This window comes from Panthera pardus, unplaced genomic scaffold (assembly GCF_024362965.1).
Source record: "Panthera pardus isolate Hobbes unplaced genomic scaffold, ASM2436296v1 HiC_scaffold_22, whole genome shotgun sequence".
NCBI classification, from domain to species: domain Eukaryota; kingdom Metazoa; phylum Chordata; class Mammalia; order Carnivora; family Felidae; genus Panthera; species Panthera pardus.
In genome coordinates, this window is record NW_026526788.1 from 86,564,861 (window position 1) to 86,582,464 (window position 17,604).

The following is a 17,604-nucleotide window of genomic DNA, read 5'->3' on the forward strand; positions in this document are numbered from 1 at the left end:
CGAACACACTGCTGTGTGCGAAGTTCCCCCCAGCAGACTCGCCCCGTGCCTGTGGCTGGGGTTCTGGGCCACCGTCGAGCCCAGGAGGTGTGGGTGCGGCTCCCTGAGTTCCTGGTCACAGACAGCACCCCTGGGTGGTGCCCATGTGGCTGCTGTGTGTCCTACCCCTGGGGTCAGAAGACTAAGAAGGGGGAGAAAATGTGATTTGAGGGAGACGAGACTAAACATACAAGAGCAACCTGGGGGCTGCTGCGTGCCCCCCCCCACCGCCTGCCCCCCAGAGTCTGCAAGGGGCGAGGGCCCAAGGAGCCCTGGGGGGGCCCTGCTCAGACTACCCCCCACCCTGGAGCCCGACCCCGCAGGACACCTTCCAGAGGTGAAACCTGAAAACACTCCACTGCCTGCCGACTACGAATGGTCTGGTAGATGGGAGGTAGCACGAAATGTCCCGTGGCCTCCCTGTGACCTCCCCGTGGCCTTGGTCAGCGGCCTGACTCCTCCTGGGAGCCCGACAAGTTTGTTAGTTTCATTGTTTGGGTCTCAAACTAGGCTCCACTTCAGGGCAGAATGAATCTGTTGAGGCAAATCTTTGTTAGAAATGGTCTGCACAGATGCAAACTGACGCCTGAGGGGGCGGGGCTGGTTGCCACGGCAACGGGAGAGCCGGTTTTGATTCCGCTTCGTGAGCCTCGGATGCTAAGTGCGCCGAGAGCGGGCGTCCTGCACCCCCCAGGGCCAGGCTGCGCTCTCACCCGGAAACACGTCTCCAGCAACCGTGGGCTTCTGCTTTCGGGTTCCCAGGACCCTTGCGGTGGCTGGAAAGCAGGTACCCGCAAAAGTCCCCAAAATGTTCTGAGAGGAGGCAAGTCTGGGCTGAGCCATTCTAGCCACCTAATACCTGAGCTGGCGCTCCCCACGGACAGAGGGAAGTCAGCGCCAGAGTTTCCCCGAGCCCCTCTGTACTGGCTCCGTCACCGTGCTGACACCCCCAGCCGTCCGTCACCCTTTGATTCCATCCACTGTGAGGCTGGTCTTGAGGCGGCCCCACCGTCCTCCCCAGACTGTTTCCTCCTGTCCCATGAATGGCTGCCGGTTCCGGAAGCTGGCAGGTGCAGAGAAAGGCCACCCCCCAAGCACGTGCCCTGGTCGTAGGGACCCAGGACACTGGACACTGGCCGTTCAGCACGGCAGAAGCATCCAGCCAGCTCCATCCGAGCAGCAGGGTGGACTCGGCCCCCTGGGGCTATGCTCCCTGACTAGGCAAACCCCTAGTTGGAAGTCCCACGCGGGGCCTGGTCGTCCCACTGTCCTGCACAGAAAGCCCCAGCCGTCCACCTCTGAGTCAGAAGCAACTTTCCCCAGACGAAGGAAACCACTCTCAGTGGAACGAACAGCTCAGGCAGTGGATAGGAGGTCAGGGCTGGACGTCCGGAGGTCAGTGTTGCCTCCCACACGGACAGAGTGCAGACCCACGCCTGCGGTGAGCCCTTCTGTACAGAGGCCTGAACTCAGAATGTGCCAGAACCCTGGCCTTCCTGCAGGAAGCGGAGCCAAGAGCTCCCTGGGGAGACGCTGGTCCTGGAAAGAACCGAGGCACGCCCCCCAACCCCGCAAGTATCAGGAGCGAGTGCCTGGTGCCGTAAGAAGGCCTGAGCCCTAGAACACTTGTTTCACTCAGAGTCTTTGGCGCGCTGGGAGCGATGAGAAGTATGTGACAACTGTCTCTGTGGCCCCGATCCTCTGAGGCCCCAAGAGCAACGTGAGGGCACGTCCCTCCCGAGCAAGCATGGTGCCATGACTTCCGTGCAGCCACATCGAGCAGGGTCCCTCCTTGTTCTCCAAGCCGAGGACGTTGTCTCATTAGAGAGAAGATCTGAGGCTCTCCACAATGGCCGGTCACACTGAGCCCTGGACCCACAGTCCCTGACCCTCCGGGGGCGGGGGGGGGGAGGGGGGGGCAGGGGGACGACCAGGCAGGCTCCGTGGAATGACAGCAAAGGGAGTCTGACCGCTGGTGCCCCTGTTTCCCCATCTCACAGCTGTGCTGCCCTGTGCTGGGTACAGATGGCCTCTGGCATGTGTGAGGGGATGCCGTGCCCCGCCCCCACCTGCTGCCCCAGGCCTGGGTCTGTAACAGATGTCCTGCCGTGTGCAGTCCTGAGGCTGTGCACCGGGCACCCGGAGGGGCGATGGCAGGGCAGCTGTGGGCGGGCGGGGGTAGCGCTGCCCCTCACAAAGCCAGAGGCCCTCCGATGAGGCTCCTCCGACAGCCCTCAGCGTGGGGCAGCCCAGCGATTCCAGAGGGACACCTGCACCCAGGTGTGGATTCTGGGTGTGGCCCCTTGGATGCAGGCCACAGAGTGCAGGGTCTGGACGTGCCCTTCGAGGGCAGCACTGAGGCCTGGCTAGAGGGGCTGCTGGGGGCGTCCAGGACTGGGCTGGCCCGGTCCTCTGCCTCCCAATAGCCTCTTCTGTAAGTTCTCCCAGAAGCTGCCTTTTTGGGATTCAGGAGGCCCCGATTCTGGTCCTACCGCCTCTGCTCTGAGGCCAGGGCAAATCACAGGCTCTTGGGACAGAGCACAAGGCTGTGCACAGAGCAAGAGACTGCCGGCGGCCGCCAGCAATGCCCCTCCTCTGTGCCCTTCCCACCACCCTTCTGCCATCTCCGGGCTGGGAGCCCTGGTGAGGGATTGGCCCGTGTTCATGTCATGCCCTGAACGTGGACAGTCTTTGTGAAGGGATCGACAGGTGGACAAGCCCCATGGGGCCGCCCAGCAGTCTGGGCTGAACCCTGAGCTCACAGCGGGCTTTCCCGCCTTCCTCCTTGCCCCACTTGTCCAGAACAAAAGCCGGGGCCCCCCCACCCCCAGGGGAGCAATCCCGGAAAGCTGGGGCGGGTAAGGGCTTGGGGACGGACACCCACATTGCCGCACACTCTTCACCCCTCTGGCTTTCACATTCCTTGTCCAAATCCCAGGCCTCATCACTGTATCCACAGAGAAGCATGGGGAACACAGCCCCCAGAGGCAAGGGCCACGAGCTGAGAAAGTCGTGAATCTTAGTGATGCCCCAGAGTCCAGGCCCAGGCCCTCCAGAATCGGGGGGGGGGGGGGGGACTCTCCCGAGCAGGCACCAGTGTCCTGACCTTCCAGCTGGGAGGGAAGAGCGTGGGCCTCCCCCAAGCTCACACGTGTGTGCCGAGCACAGTCCCCAGGCCCCCCAGCCGCACCTGACTGGGGGCACAGAGCCAGAAGCCCTCACAGGGGTCGTGCTGGCTGCAAAGCCCACCCGCGTCCCTGGGTCTCACCTGTCCTCCACCCCCCAGCACCCGGCCCGACGGGGGGCTGGGCCAGGACCCTGGATGGGGGCGGGGGCCTCTCTGTGCAAGGCCACGGCCCACCCACACCGGCAGGCAATTTGGATCTGAGAATATTTTAATACAAGGACTATGAGAATTCCTCTGAACTCCGGTTCCTTGCTCACATTTCTGTTCCTGGAGCCTTCAACGGACGAGGATTTTCTTTAAAAATAAAGTGAAATCATCCAGTCCTCCTTCCGCCTCCTTTCAGGGAAGTGCTTTAATGTGAGTTGTCCGATTCTGTTGGAAGCGGAGGCAAAACCTGGCCGGTTGTCTCTTTAAATCGGCTCTGCAGTGTGCCGGGCGGCCGGCGGGGCTGGGAAGAACCATTCTGCCCTGCCGCAGGGAGCCGGGCCACAGCCCGCCCAGCGCCATCAGCGCCTCCCCCATCCCCATGGTTACGGCTCCTGCTTCCCGGCCCGGTCCCCGTGCCCGGCTGTCGCCCGCCCTCCGAAGCAGGCGCAGAGGCGGCTGGCGGTCCCCACGCGGAGCTCTGGAAGCCACCCGCGGAGAATTGCATTGAATGTCTGCGGGTCCTGGCTCTGACTCACTCTCTCGGTGCAGTGCCCGTGGCGCCGTGGCCGGGCTGCAGTCTTGCAATCTGTTGATAACTCCACTTGCTAGCTCGGAATGGAAAACTGCTCCCCGGCACAGAGAACTCGCCACAGCCCGTCGGCACCGCGCGGCGCAGCGCCGGGGCTCCCGCTGCCTCTGCCTGAATAGGTGAGAAGTTGGGCTGCGTTTCCCGGGGCTGCGTGGCGGGTGGGCCCGGGCAGGGAGGCAGCGTGGCGGGCAGGGTCGGAGCCCTCCGGCCAGCCGCGGCGTCCACTCCCCCAGCCGTTGCTCGGGCAGCAGCGCCGAGCGGGCTGGGGCGGCTCCTGCTGTTCCGGAGGCAGATGCTGTATAACTTTGGGTTCCGCGGAAGGCGCGGAGCCGCCACGGAGATGGCGCGTCCGGGGGGGCGACGCCGGCCCCTGTGTCTGCCGGCCTGGGGCTGGCCGATCGTGGGGACGGCGAGTCGAGGCTTCTTCGGTTCCCTGACTTAAGCTGACAGACATGTTTCGGGGCCGAGCTGCGTGTGCTGGGCGGCGAGCCGAGGCCGGCTCCCAACGTGGGGAAGGCAGTGCTCCGGGAGGGCTGCCCGAGGTCCCTGCGGCTCCTGAGCCCTCGGCCAGCACCAGAGCCCGGCAGACACGGCAGGCCCCCCGCGTGCCCCTGGCGACGCAGCCCCCGGCCCGACGCTCCGACCGGCTGGCCGGGTGGGATGGCCACGGGGGGGGGGGGGGGGGGGCGACGCCTGGCTGAGGCCCCGGGGACCCTCCGCCCTGCCCTAACCGTGCCCTGTCTTCACAGATGGGGACAACCTCGTGACCCTCACCCGCCCCACCGTCGCCCTGAGGCCCCTGGCCCCGGGCTGGACCCCACAGCCACTGTGTGGGACCTTGACCTTCGGGACGGCCATGGAGGCCGGCGGGGAGGAGGGTGCCACATAATCGGCTCGGCGGCGACCCCGCTCCGTCCGCACTCTGGCTGCAGGAGCTTCGCAGGGCTCATGGTGAGTACGCGCCCCCCGGGCAGCGGGGCCCGGCCACCCCTGTCCGTGGAGTTACCACGTGGCCAGTTAGCAGCATCGGGCCCCGGTGTCCAGGGCTGCCCGCCGGCTGCTCTGCTGTGGGCTTGCTCGGCGTCGATCATACTAATTAGTGGCAGGCATGCTGCAATGTGGAGCCATTTAATCATGGGAGGAGATACGGACCTGGGTGCCTCCCCCAGGGCTCGGGTGCAGGACCGGGGAGGCCCCCCCTGGCCCCTGGCCGGGGTCGCTGCCCCTCCTGTCCGAGGCCGTCGTGTGCAGCGCTCCCAGGGCAGCTCCGCCAGCCCCTTCCCATCAGAAAGTGGGCTGCACGGCAGGGAGACGCGGGTGGGCTTCGGAAGCAAGTAGAGCAGACGGGGGCAGGACGCCTCTGTCACCAGAAAAGGGGGCACGGCTGCTGTGGGCAGGGCCATGAGGGGACTCGTCCCGGAGGCTCGTGTAGCCTGGATGTGGCCGCTGCCGCTTGCGTTCCGGGAAGGCTGGTGGCCGGGTAAATAATGCATTGTGTGTGTTTGTGAAGGACGGTGGTGGAGGGCCCAGCGCGTGCAGGGAATGCCGATGGCCACAGGACACGTGGCCGGCAGCAGCCGTGGCTTGGACGCCAGCAATGACTCAAATGCACACCGATTGTCTGCTTCATGGGGGGGGGGGGTCTGTCTGAGTCACTTGTTCGTTTCCTTCCTGTTCTGCTCGAGACGCCCAAACAAGGTCGGGCTTGTGGCCAAGACTCAGCATTGTGCATGCCACTGCTCCAAGCCTCGCCGGCCCGGAGGGTGACAGGCAGCCTAGAGGTTGTGCGTCCAGGCTCACCACTCCTGGGGAGGCCGCCGGCCTGGCCGGGGCCCCAGCTTTTCAGGGGACCCAGGGTGCCTTGCCCAACAGGGCTGCCCCCCCCCCTTGGCATTTTTCCAGCTTTCCACCCTCAGGTTAGAGCCTTATTTGCAAATGGAACCTGTCATTTGCAGACAAAGGGTGAGCTCAGAGGTGTTGCAGGAGGCTGGGGGGGCGGGGGCGGGACCCTGCAGCAGCTTCCCTGGCCTCTCTGAGCACCGCTGGGTGACCCTCCCCATGTCCACTCTGCGTCCCGTCTACACTCTGCCTTCAGTCCCCAGTGACTGTGTTCTGGTCCCAGACGCTGGACACTGGCCAGCCCAGGACAGTGAAAACTGGCGGGTTACACTTGCCCGGAGGGTTTGGGATCTCCGCAGCTCGTTGGGCTTTGATTCTTAACAAATAACGTTTACACTGGAGAGTCTCCAGAAGAAATGGAGAGCCCAGCCCAGCGTGGGGGCCGCTCTGCTGCAAACGCTTCCCTGCGTGTGTCCCTGAGACTATAGTGCGGACACCTGCGTGGCTTCGCCCCAGGGGCCCAGGGCACAAGGAAGACCAGAGGCTGTGGCCAGCAGGGTAGCCCGCCCCTGCCCACCCACACTGCTGCACTCACACCGCCAGCCAGACGTGTGCCCGGGCTGGCGGTCCGCTTCCCTGACACCGAGGCCAGCCACCCGCTTTCTGGCTCCTGAGCGTGAAGACGCTCGGTCTTGCGGAAGCGCTTCGGGGGCCACGCTGACGCCTGCGTTACACTGAGGCTCTGTCCTCCCTCCTGGACAGGCGCCCCGTCTGTTGTCAGTTTGCCGGCGGGACCGTGAAGGCACATGCAGCCCGGACGCTCCCCTGTGGGGCCTGCAGGACACAGGCCACCAGCACGGCTGTTAGCAAGCAGGGCAGGTGTGGACAGTGGCCCTGTTGGTATTCACGTCCGAGCAGCTGCCAGACGGGCATTGCTTTGCACCCCATGGCCTTCTGTGATCCGCCCACTTTCCTCCTCAAAGCTCGGTGGCATCTTGGAAGGGAGTAAGAGGTTGTCCGAGGTTGTGTGCTTTCTTCCTGTTTCCTTTCACAGCGTAGGTCTCGTGGTTCACCCGACAAGCGGCGTGGTCGCTGTGAGGGAGGCCACGTTCATTTTGTACAAGCTCTGCCTTCCCGGCCACACCCCCCGTGGCTGACAAGGCATCGTGGGGACTCCTCTGATCACTGGGACATCAAGGGGACCTCAGAGGACAGGTCCGTCCGCTCACTAATGTTGAGCCCGAGAGGCAGAGACCCCCCTTCAGTGGCTTCACTTTGGTATGACCCAGACCCAGCAGGTGCCAGCGGCTGCCAAGGACCCCACGGAGCTCACACTCGCCCTGAATTCAGGGCTGACCGCAGTGTCATCAGACTATCCTTTGTCACGTCCAGCAGAGGCTGGAAGCCAGGACAGGGTGAGAAGCCAGGCCTGCCCCCAGCTCTGCTTGGAGCAGAGGAGTCCCAAAGACACAGGACGCTCAGGACACCCCTTTTCTGCACATCAGCACCTCACATTTGAAAAAGCAACAATGGAATTAAAACCCCTGAAAAGACCATGGACGTGGAGGCCTGAGGGGCAGGGACCGGCGCAGTCCCTGTGCTATATTTCCCACACGGGGAAAGTATGAGAGAAACATGCACCAGCTGTACAAATGTGACGTCCAGTGAGGATAATTTGTGCTCCGGAGGAATAAATTACTTACCTTTTGCCTCTGCGGCCCCCCGGGACGCTGCCATGGACGGACCAATAAGATACAGTGATCATTAAAAACTCAGACAAGGGGCGTTGGGGGCTAACAGCGAGATCAGTCTCAGTCGGTACAGAGCAGAGGCAGAGAGGATGGCGAGGAGGGTCTGCGCCTCCTGGGGAGAAGAGCCCCTTCCCTGCGCCCCGCGGCCGGCCCCTGACTTAAGACCTCCCTCCTCCTTCCTTCCTGTCTCTCTTAACGTCTAGGTGATTTATTTGCAAAACATACCAAAAGACACACCCAACTAAAATAATAATAAAGCATAAAAAGAGGGTAAGCCTCAGGACCAGGGGAAATGCCCGCAAACCCCAGACCAGGGCTCTGCGCCTCCAGGCTCCACGGAGGACGCAGGCCAGACCGTGGGACGATGGAGCCTCAGTTTCCCGGAAGGAGAGACATGGCCACGCAGCTTGGAAAGGCAGAGCAGTGAGCAGGCACGGCGGGCTGGGGGCATGGCGGTGGGAGCGGCTGTCTGGACTGAGCCCAGCCTCTCGGGCGTGAGGTCCGTTCTGGTCTGAAGGGCCCCGGAGGGACGTGTCCCGGGGAGTCAGCCCCGCACACCACGAGGATTTTGTCCGTGGGACACTTGCAGTGCAGGCCCTCCGGGAGGAACCTGTGTACGTGTGAACCCTAAAATATAAAATGGTGTCTCCCTTTTGCCTTCCCTACTTTGAGTTTTAAGCGTCATCTCTAAAAATGTACAAGGGCACCCTTGGTCACTAACTTGCAGGAAGAAAGCAGAAGCCGAAAGGAAGTGAGGCTCTGTTTCTGCGACAACTCACTTGGCACAGCTCTTCTGGGATCAGAAGCCTCCCTTGCTGCCTCGCTCAAAGCCAGGCCCTCGGATGGGAACGCATCCCTGAAGCAGGGTGACCTCGGCCGTGCGTGAGCTGGCCCGGGCGCCGCGATCGGGACACGCTGCGTCTCGAACTGACCTCCCGACGCGTTTGCCTGTGGCGGGAACGGTGGTCTCATTTCCCCTGGCTCAGCATGAAGTGTGTGTGGATAAGACTTGGAGGGTAGGATGCGCTCGAACGTAAGCTCTGTGATGAGGGTCCTGGCCACCGGACGCACTTCTCCGACCCTGGGCGCACATGCAGGGCGGGGACGCAGGGCACCAGGCGTCGCTGCAGACTACGCCTTCCTCTCCCGCCATCCCTGCCCCCACCTCCAACCAAGAGTCAGGGCTGCGAACACGGCAGGAAGGCGGGGGTCTCTGGGGGAGTGGTGACGGAGCCCCAAGACAGGGCACGAAGGGACTGCGAGTCCCCAGAGGTGTGGGCCCACCCCAGGCCTCAGCCCGAGGCGTGCCGAGCACACTGGTGAGAAAACACGCTTGGGTCGGGCTCCGCCGGCGGCTTGCTCACATGTATGCGCACAGGAACCCGGTCCCGGCAGCCAGGGGGCTCCAAGAGAAGTGCCAGTGTTTTTTAGACACCAGGGTAAAAGCCATCGTCTTTGTGAAAAGAACTAATCATGCACACGAGGGCCCGGGCACGTCTCTGGGACGCGATCAGGCCTGACTTGCGGAGAGCCTGCCGGGCCCGCTCCACACCTGTCAGCAGCGTCCAACTCTCAGAAGAAATGGACCGTGAGAAGATCATCCGATATCAGGATTTGACCACAGAAACTTGCTTTCCTCGACTTTTGCAGTGATTTTCCACTGGCTGGAAGCTGGCGCTGGCCGCCTGTGACAAGTGTCAAACCCTTGGGGCTCTCCGGAGCCACAGGGCGCACCCTTCCCACCATCACGCACGGCAAGCGCTCCAGAACTTGGGATGCCGGGTGTGTGAGCACTTCCAGTGGACCGGGACACCAACGGGAGCCCAGCAGGCCCGTTCAGCTGTGACACCCGGCCCTGCTCCACCTTTCTTATAAAACACTTACTCTTGGGGGGCCTGGGTGGCTGAGTCAGTTGGGTGTCCTACTTCGGCTCAGGCCATGATCTCACGGTTCATGAGTTCGAGCCCCGCGTCTGTGCTGACAGCTCAGAGCCCGGAGCTGCTTCGGATACTGTGTCTCCCTCGCTCTGTGCCCCTCCCCCACTCGTGCTCTGTCTCTCTCTCTCTCTCAAAAATAAATAAAAACATTAAAAAATTAAAAACAAAAAACACCTGTTCTTTCTTCACCAACAGGCAATTAAGTCCCACATCACAGAAACCTGTCCTCACACGGGCAGAAGTTCTGTGTTGCAGGATGGAGGGCCCAGCAGGTGCCCGCCCCAGCCATCGAGGCCTGCCTGACGTGTGTACCTTAGGAGGAAGCCTCCATTAGCCATGGGTTAGTGGCCAGGGTGGGTAGCCCTGCAGGGACCCAGGCCGCAGACCCTTCCCCCGGGGCTGAGCCTCGGTGTTGGTGGGGGGGGGGGGCCTGGTCAGCTGCATCAGGGAGGACACTCACTTCCCCAAGAGGGCCCTGGAACCCTGTCACCTTGAGGCCGGCCTCCTTGGCTGTCTCTCCTCCTGGGCTCGTAATTTCATGGGAATTGGAGCCACATGTGCAGTACGGGTCCTGCTGAAACCCCAGTCGTCCCGACAGGAGTCCTCGGTGTTCTGTGCACGTCCACACCTGCCCTTCAGGCTTCCTGGCCGAAGGACAGTCAGGACCATAAGGGGATCACCACGGTGTCCAGCCCACGGCCTGCCGAGTGACACAGTGCCCCTCCTTCGGTCACATCGGGTCATCTGCTGGGCCAGGGGTGCTACTTCCGGCTCTGGTAGTCAGCTAGATCCCTCAGCGGCCAGACAGGGAGGAGTCTGGGTCGTGTCCAGGTCACTTGGAACCTTTTCCCTGGTGACAGGATCCCATCTGCTATCATCATGGCAGCAGAGAGACCTCCTTGGAAAAGTCCCTGGCAGGAGCAGATCAGGGGACAGAGGCCATGGCTGGACACCAGGGTGGCCCTCGGCTGTCCCCCGGCTGGCCAGGGCCTCATCTCAGCTGGACTGACAAGAAATTATCCCCCAGGAAATGAAGCAGGTTGAGCTCTTGGACATAGAAACTTCCCGGCCATGGCGAGGCCAAGGGCCCTGCAAGGACGATTTTCTCTCGATTTCCCACGTGACTCAGGCTGGGCGCCTTCCTGGAGGAGCACTGGCCACCTCCCGCTGCGCTGACCACGCATCTAGACACGGCCCAGGGTGGGCACATCCACCACGGGCACGGCTGCTGACAAGGCTGCAGAACCCCCACCCTGACCACAGCCTGTCCTCACAGCTGGGCAGCTCAGCACTGTCTCCCCGGGGTTCCCCAGGGCAGCCTCCATGGACACAGCCCTCACCTGCCCTCACCTGCCCCCCAAGCCTGGCAAGTACCAAGGCCATGCTGGTAGAGCCCGCGGTTCAGAACATGAGCTGAGGGGTCAAGACCTGGGGAAGGGGGCGGAGGGGACACAACCAGCACCCTGGGCTGGGGAGGGGCCTTAAAGTGCCCGGTGAGTGGGAGGGGGAGGGAGGGGGAGGGAGGAGGTAACCAGCGCCCCGGGAAGGAGTGGGAGTCCATCTCCAGAACCCCTTGGGAGGCCAGGGGATCTGCAACCAGCACCCCAGACCGAGCAGGTTTAAAATACAGAATTGTCTTTGTCTCTGTCCTGGAGCCTGGAAGTTCAAGCTCAGATGTCACAGGGCTATGAGAAATAGCCCGCCGTGTAGACGGCTGCCTTCCTGCTGTGTCCTCAAATGGCCTTCCTCTGGGCAGGTCGCGTCCAAGTCTCCCTCTTATAAGGACGTGGGTCCTGTCGAACGAGGCCTCACCCTATGACCTCTTGTGATGGCCATCACCTCTGTGACAGCCACCTCCACTAGTCACATGGGGCACAAGGATGTCAGCCTGTGCTTCCGGGGACTTGGCTCAGTCCACAGCAGGGCTTCCCTGTGACGCTGCGAGTTACAACACAGCGTTGCTCGGGGGGTCAGAGGGCAGAGGGCAAAGATGCACGAGGCCAGGGCTCCTGACTCCCAGCCCGTGGAGCCCGCACAGCAGACGAGGGTCTGTGCACCGGGGGCCCCTCCTCCAGGGCAGAAACCTCCCGGCTTTGGAGCTTGGAGCGCAGGCCTCGCCAACCCGCCCACATGACCGTGCGCTTTGCGGCCGTTTTTCCTGTCGCTGGAGTTTGGGGAACGTGGTCCCGGCACGTAAATCTCGTGCCAGGCGGGTGCTGTCCTGAGGGCCTCGGGGCCCTGCCGACCTATCGCGTCAACCGCTTTTCCTCCACCGACCTGAGTCGGCTCCAGGGACTCGCTGGACACAAAATTCCCCCGGGGGATCTCGTAAAGCAGGATCTTGATGCGCGTGAGGCGGGACATCTGCACGGCTCCATCCGGACCCTCGCGCGGGCGGGTTTGGGGAGACAGCCGCGCTCCGAGGAAGCGGGGCGCCCGTCACAAACCTCCGCTCCACTCAGGAGACACCTCCGGCCGCTTTCAGGGGAGAGGCCAGACCCGGGGGGAGCCAAGTGGCTCCGCCAGGTGCACAGTTCCTCGCCACGTTGCCCACTCGTTCTGCTCTGTGCTCTATCCAGGATTTGAAAACCGTGCTCTCCCTGCCCCAGGACCCAGGGGAGTTCCTGCACCCCGTGGTGTATGCCTGCACCGCCGTCATGCTGCTCTGTCTCCTCGCCTCTGTCATCACTTACGTCGTGCACCAAAAGTAAGGCCCCACTCGGCACCAAGACTGCATGCTTCCACCTTCAAATGCAAACCCTGAAACGAGACCCTCCCCACCCCACGTAGTGAGAAGTCCCTGGAAGGTACTTCACGGACCACCTGCCTACGTGGCAGGCGTGGCCAAATCCTCCGCCGAGTTTTCAGGGACAGCCACGCCCTTCCACTCCAGGCCTCCACCAGGGCCACCTATGTTCTTATCAAAAGGGGTGAAATAGGTACTTCCTCCAATGGCCCAGGGTCAGTTCAGGTGCTCCAAGGGCCCACAGCCTTGGGAAGTTAGCATAGCTCGCGGAACCCTCACACACCTTTTCGTTGTGCCTCTTAATCTGGGGCGGGGCAGGGGGGCGTCTAGTTGTCTTTCTTCTGAGCTGGTTTCCTGGCCACCTCTGCCTGTGAAGGGAAATGACCTGGGGGTGTCTGCATCACTTGAAGATGCACTGTGAAATGTGAGGAGGGGTCTCTGTCATGGTCAGGATCAAGCCCATAATCAAAGTCATGAGCAAAGCCTAGACTGTGGGCATAACCAGTGATGAGAAGAGGCTTGGGTGTGTCCAAGGCCACAGTCATGGGGAGAGTGTTGGGCATATCCAAAGCCATGATCATGGGGAGAGAGTTGGGCATGTCCGAGGCCATGATCATGGGGAGAGGGTTGGGCATGTCCAAAGCCGTGATCACGGGGAGAGGGTTGGGCATGTCCGAGGCCATGATCATGGGGAGAGGGTTGGGCATGTCCAAAGCCGTGGTCACGGGGAGAGGGTTGGGCATGTCCGAGGCCATGATCATGGGGAGAGGGTTGGGCATGTCCAAAGCCGTGATCATGGGGAGAGGGTTGGCCATGTCCAAAGCCGTGATCATGGGGAGAGGGTTGGGCATGTCCAAAGCCGTGATCATGGGGAGAGGGTTGGGCATGTCCGAGGCCATTATCATGGGGAGAGGGTTGGGCATGTCCAAAGCCGTGATCATGGGGAGAGGGTTGGGCATGTCCAAAGCCGTGATCATGGGGAGAGGGTTGGACATGTCCAAAGCCGTGATCATGGGGAGAGGGTTGGGCATGTCCAAAGCCGTGATCATGGGGAGAGGGTTGGACATGTCCAAAGCCGTGATCATGGGGAGAGGGTTGGGCATGTCCAAAGCCATGATCATGGGGAGAGGGTTGGGCATGTCCAAGGCCATGGAGAAACTGTGGCCACCATTACAGCTGTAAGAATAGGATGAGTAATCTCTACCATGGCCGTAGCCAGGGTGAGGCCAAGTCACGGAGGTGGTCACAGCCATAGGCAAGGTCCTAGGCCACAGACTACAGGGGTCTTGCTTCCAGTCAGTCACAGTCATGCCCTCTTCTTGAGGTACCAGACATCTGCTCAGAGAGGGAAGAAGAACTCCATCCTGGGAATCAGGAGGTGTGGCCAGGTGTGTCCCACCCTCTAGCTCTGTGACCAGACAAGGCATAGAGTCTCAGGTTTCAGTATTAGCATCTGTCCAATGACCAGGTTCGAGATTTCTCAAAACCCTCCAGTCTAGCATTCCAAGTCGATTTAACACAAAAACGTCCAACAACCACACTGAGGGTGCCACACACACCCTGTGTGTTCCCATCCATCTGGTCCTTTGGGTGGGCTCCCCCGGCCTCTTTCGGTGACACCTCGGGGGTCTTCAGCTCTGTCCCCACGTGGACGGAGCATGGCAACTGGGGAAGAGGGCTGATCTGTGCACCTCGCTCTGCGTGCTGGGTCCTGATGGGACATCTCCGTCTCCCACAGTGCCATCCGGATCAGCCGGAAAGGCCGGCACACGCTCCTCAACTTCTGCTTTCACGCGGCTCTGACCTTCACAGTGTTTGCCGGCGGCGTGAACCGCACCAAATACCCAATCCTGTGCCAGGCGGTGAGTGCCATCCACACCCTCATTTTGCTACAAAATTTAAAGTGTTTATCGCCGCTCCTACCAAAAGGGAAATGTATGATAATTGTCTTGTTTATGAAAAAACACTCGAGTATTTGTTCAGATGTGTCTCCTGGAGGAGTAGTTCAGCATCCAGGGCACCTGTATTACAGCCTTTTTGCCACGTGAGGCTGACTATTCTGCTCAGCACTGGATCGTGTCAGGTACTTTGCTTTTCGCTTGACCAGGTGGCTCCGAGGCGTCTGGTCACATGCGAACTGGACGCTTCCCGTCCGGCAAACGGTGCTGGTCCCCGGAATAGGGTCGGGAGCTTCCCGCCTCCCAGAGACTGGCCCAGAGACAGGAGCACAGAGAAGGGGCCAACTGCCACCCCCCGCCACCGCCGTCCAGGTATGCTCTGGCACCAGAGCAGGTGGCTGGGGAGTCCAGGCCGCAGAGGCCCTGCCCCCCACATGGAGCTCACTCCGAGAGGCTCTGCTCCCGTCTCAGGTAGAATAGGGGCTTCTGAACATCGCAGCATTGAGAACAAGTCACCAAAGGGCCTTCTTTCCACTCCATGGCCTCACCTGACTTTTCCTTCAAAAGGGGGGAAACGCCCTTTGGTTCTGACAGAGCTCGGAGGGGGCCTTCCCACCAGCAGCACCTGCTTCCTCCTGCTGCTCCGTGCCGCCCTGGCCCAGGACAGGCGGCCCCACACCCAAGTCTCTCTGTAGGCTCTGCCCTCCAGAGCCTCGCTCACACCCCTTGCTCCTGGCTCCAGCTCAGCCCAGGTGGATAGTCACCTCTATGTGGACAGTGACCTCCAGAATGAACAGCGATCTCCAGGTAGAGTTTCCTGTGATGTGGACAGTAGTCTCCAGGTGAACAGTGGCCTCCACGGGCAGGGTAACCTCTAGGTGAACAATGACCTCCAAGTGGACATTAACCTCCAGGTGGATGGTGACCTCCAGGTGGACGATGACCTTTAGGCAGACAGTCTCCTCCAGGTGGACAGTCTGCTGCAGGTGGATAGTGATCTCCAGGTGGACAGTGGCCTCGAGGTGGACAGTCTCCTCCAAGGGGACAGTGACCACCAGGTGGAAAATGACCACCAGGTGAACAGTCTCCTCCAAATGGACACTGACCTCCAGATAGACAGTCTCTTCCAGGTGCACAGTGACCTCGAGGTGAACAGTCTCCTCCAGGTGAACAGTCTCCTCTAAGTGGATAGTGACCTCCAAGTGGACAGTGACCTCCAGGTGCACAGTCTCCTCCAAGTGGAAAATGGCCTCCAGGTGGAGAGTGACCTCCAGGTGGACAGTGACCTCCAGGTGAACAGTCTCCTCTAAGTGGACAGTGACCTCCAAGTGGACAGTGACCTCCAAGTGGACAGTCTCCTCCAGGTGGACAGTGACCTCCAGGTGAACAGTGACCTCCAAGTGGGCAGTGACCTCCAGGTGGACAGACTCCTCCAGGTGGACAGTGACCTCCAGGTGAACAGTGACCTCCAAGTGGGCAGTGACCTCCAGGTGGACAGACTCCTCCAAGTGGACAGTGACCTCCAAGTGGACAGTGACCTCCAGGTGAACAGTGACCTCCAGGTGGACAGTGACTTCCAGGGGGACAGTGACCTCCAGGTGGACAGTGACCTCCAGGTGAACAGTCTCCTCTAAGTGGACAGTGACCTCCAAGTGGACAGTGACCTCCAAGTGGACAGTCTCCTCCAGGTGGACAGTGACCTCCAGGTGAACAGTGACCTCCAAGTGGGCAGTGACCTCCAGGTGGACAGACTCCTCCAGGTGGACAGTGACCTCCAGGTGAACAGTGACCTCCAAGTGGGCAGTGACCTCCAGGTGGACAGACTCCTCCAAGTGGACAGTGACCTCCAAGTGGACAGTGACCTCCAGGTGAACAGTGACCTCCAGGTGGACAGTGACTTCCAGGGGGACAGTGACCTCCAGGTGGACAGTGACCTCCAGGTGAACAGTGACCTCCAGGTGGACAGTGACCTCCAAGTGGACAGTGACGTCCAGGTGGACAGTGACCTCCATGTTGACAGTCTCCTCCAAGGGGACAGTGACCTCCAGGTGGACTGTCTCCTCCAAGGAGACAGTAACCGCCAGGTGGACAGTGACCTCCAGGTGGACAGTGACCTCCAGGTGGACAGTCTCCTCCAAGGGGGACAGTGACCTCCAAGTGGACAGTGACCTCCAAGTGGGCAGTGACCTCCAGGTGGACAGTGACCTCCGGGTGGACAGTCTCCTCCAAGGGGACAGTGACCTCCCAGTGGACAGTGACCTCCAGGTGGACAGTGACCTCCGGGTGGACAGTCTCCTCCAAGGGGACAGTGACCTCCCAGTGGACAGTGACCTCCAAGTGGACAGTGGCCTCCAGGTGGACAGTGACCTCCAGGTGGACAGTCTCCTCCAAGGGGACAGTGACCTCCAAGTGGACAGTGACCTCCAGGTGAACAGTGACCTCCAGGTGGACAGTGACTTCCAGGGGGACAGTGACCTCCAGGTGGACAGTGACCTCCAGGTGAACAGTGACCTCCAGGTGAGCAGTGACCTCCAGGTGGACAGTCTCCTCCAAGTGGACAGTGACGTCCAGGTGGACAGTGACCTCCATGTTGACAGTCTCCTCCAAGGGGACAGTGACCTCCAGGTGGACAGTGACCTCCAGGTGAGCAGTGACCTCCAGGTGGACTGTCTCCTCCAAGGAGACAGTAACCGCCAGGTGGACAGTGACCTCCAGGTGGACAGTCTCCTCCAAGGAGACAGTAACCACCAGGTGGACAGTGACCTCCAGGTGGACAGTCTCCTCCAAAGGGACAGTGACCTCCAAGTGGACAGTGACGTCCAGGTGGACAGTGACCTCCAGGTGGACAGTGACCTCAAGTGGGCAGTGACCTCCAGGTGGACAATGACCTGCAGGTGAACAGTCTCCTCCAGGTGAACAGTCTCCTCTAAGTGGACAGTGACCTCCAAGGGGACAGTGACCTCCAGGTGGACAGTCTCCAAGTGGACAGTGACCTCGAAGCAGACAGTGGCCTCCCGGTGGACAGTGACCTCCAAGTGGACAGTGACGTCCAGGGGGACAGTGACCTCCAGGTGGACAGTCTCCAAGTGGACAGTGACCTCGAAGTGGACAGTGGCCTCCCGGTGGACAGTGACCTCCAGGTGAACAGTGACCTCCAGGTGGACAGTCTCCTCCAGGTGGACAGTGACCTCCAGGTGAACAGTGACCTCCAGGTGGACAGTCTCCTACAAGGGGACAGTGACCTCCAGGTGGACAGTGACCTCCAGGTGAACAGTGACCTCCAGGTGAGCAGTGACCTCCAGGTGGACAGTCTCCTACAAGGGGACAGTGACCTCCAGGTGGACAGCGACCTCCAAGTGGATAGTGACCTCCAGGTGAACAGTGACCTCCAGGTGAACAGTGACCTCCAGGTGGACAGTGACCTCCAGGTGAGCAGTGACCTCCAGGTGAACAGTGACCTCCAAGTGGACA

General features: G+C 61.3%; 1 protein-coding gene across 1 annotated transcript in view; it reads left to right on the forward strand.

Moving 5' to 3' along the window:
* Nucleotides 1–3,590: 3,590 nt before the first annotated feature.
* Nucleotides 3,591–17,604, forward strand: part of ADGRA1 (adhesion G protein-coupled receptor A1) — a 34,875-nt gene continuing 20,861 nt past the window's right edge. The window contains exons 1-4 of the mRNA XM_019432219.2: nucleotides 3,591–4,081; nucleotides 4,712–4,913; nucleotides 12,069–12,196; nucleotides 13,974–14,097. Of these exons, the coding sequence (XP_019287764.1) occupies nucleotides 3,882–4,081; nucleotides 4,712–4,913; nucleotides 12,069–12,196; nucleotides 13,974–14,097 (654 nt within the window). The 5' untranslated portion in view covers nucleotides 3,591–3,881. The remainder of the gene's footprint in view (nucleotides 4,082–4,711; nucleotides 4,914–12,068; nucleotides 12,197–13,973; nucleotides 14,098–17,604) is intronic.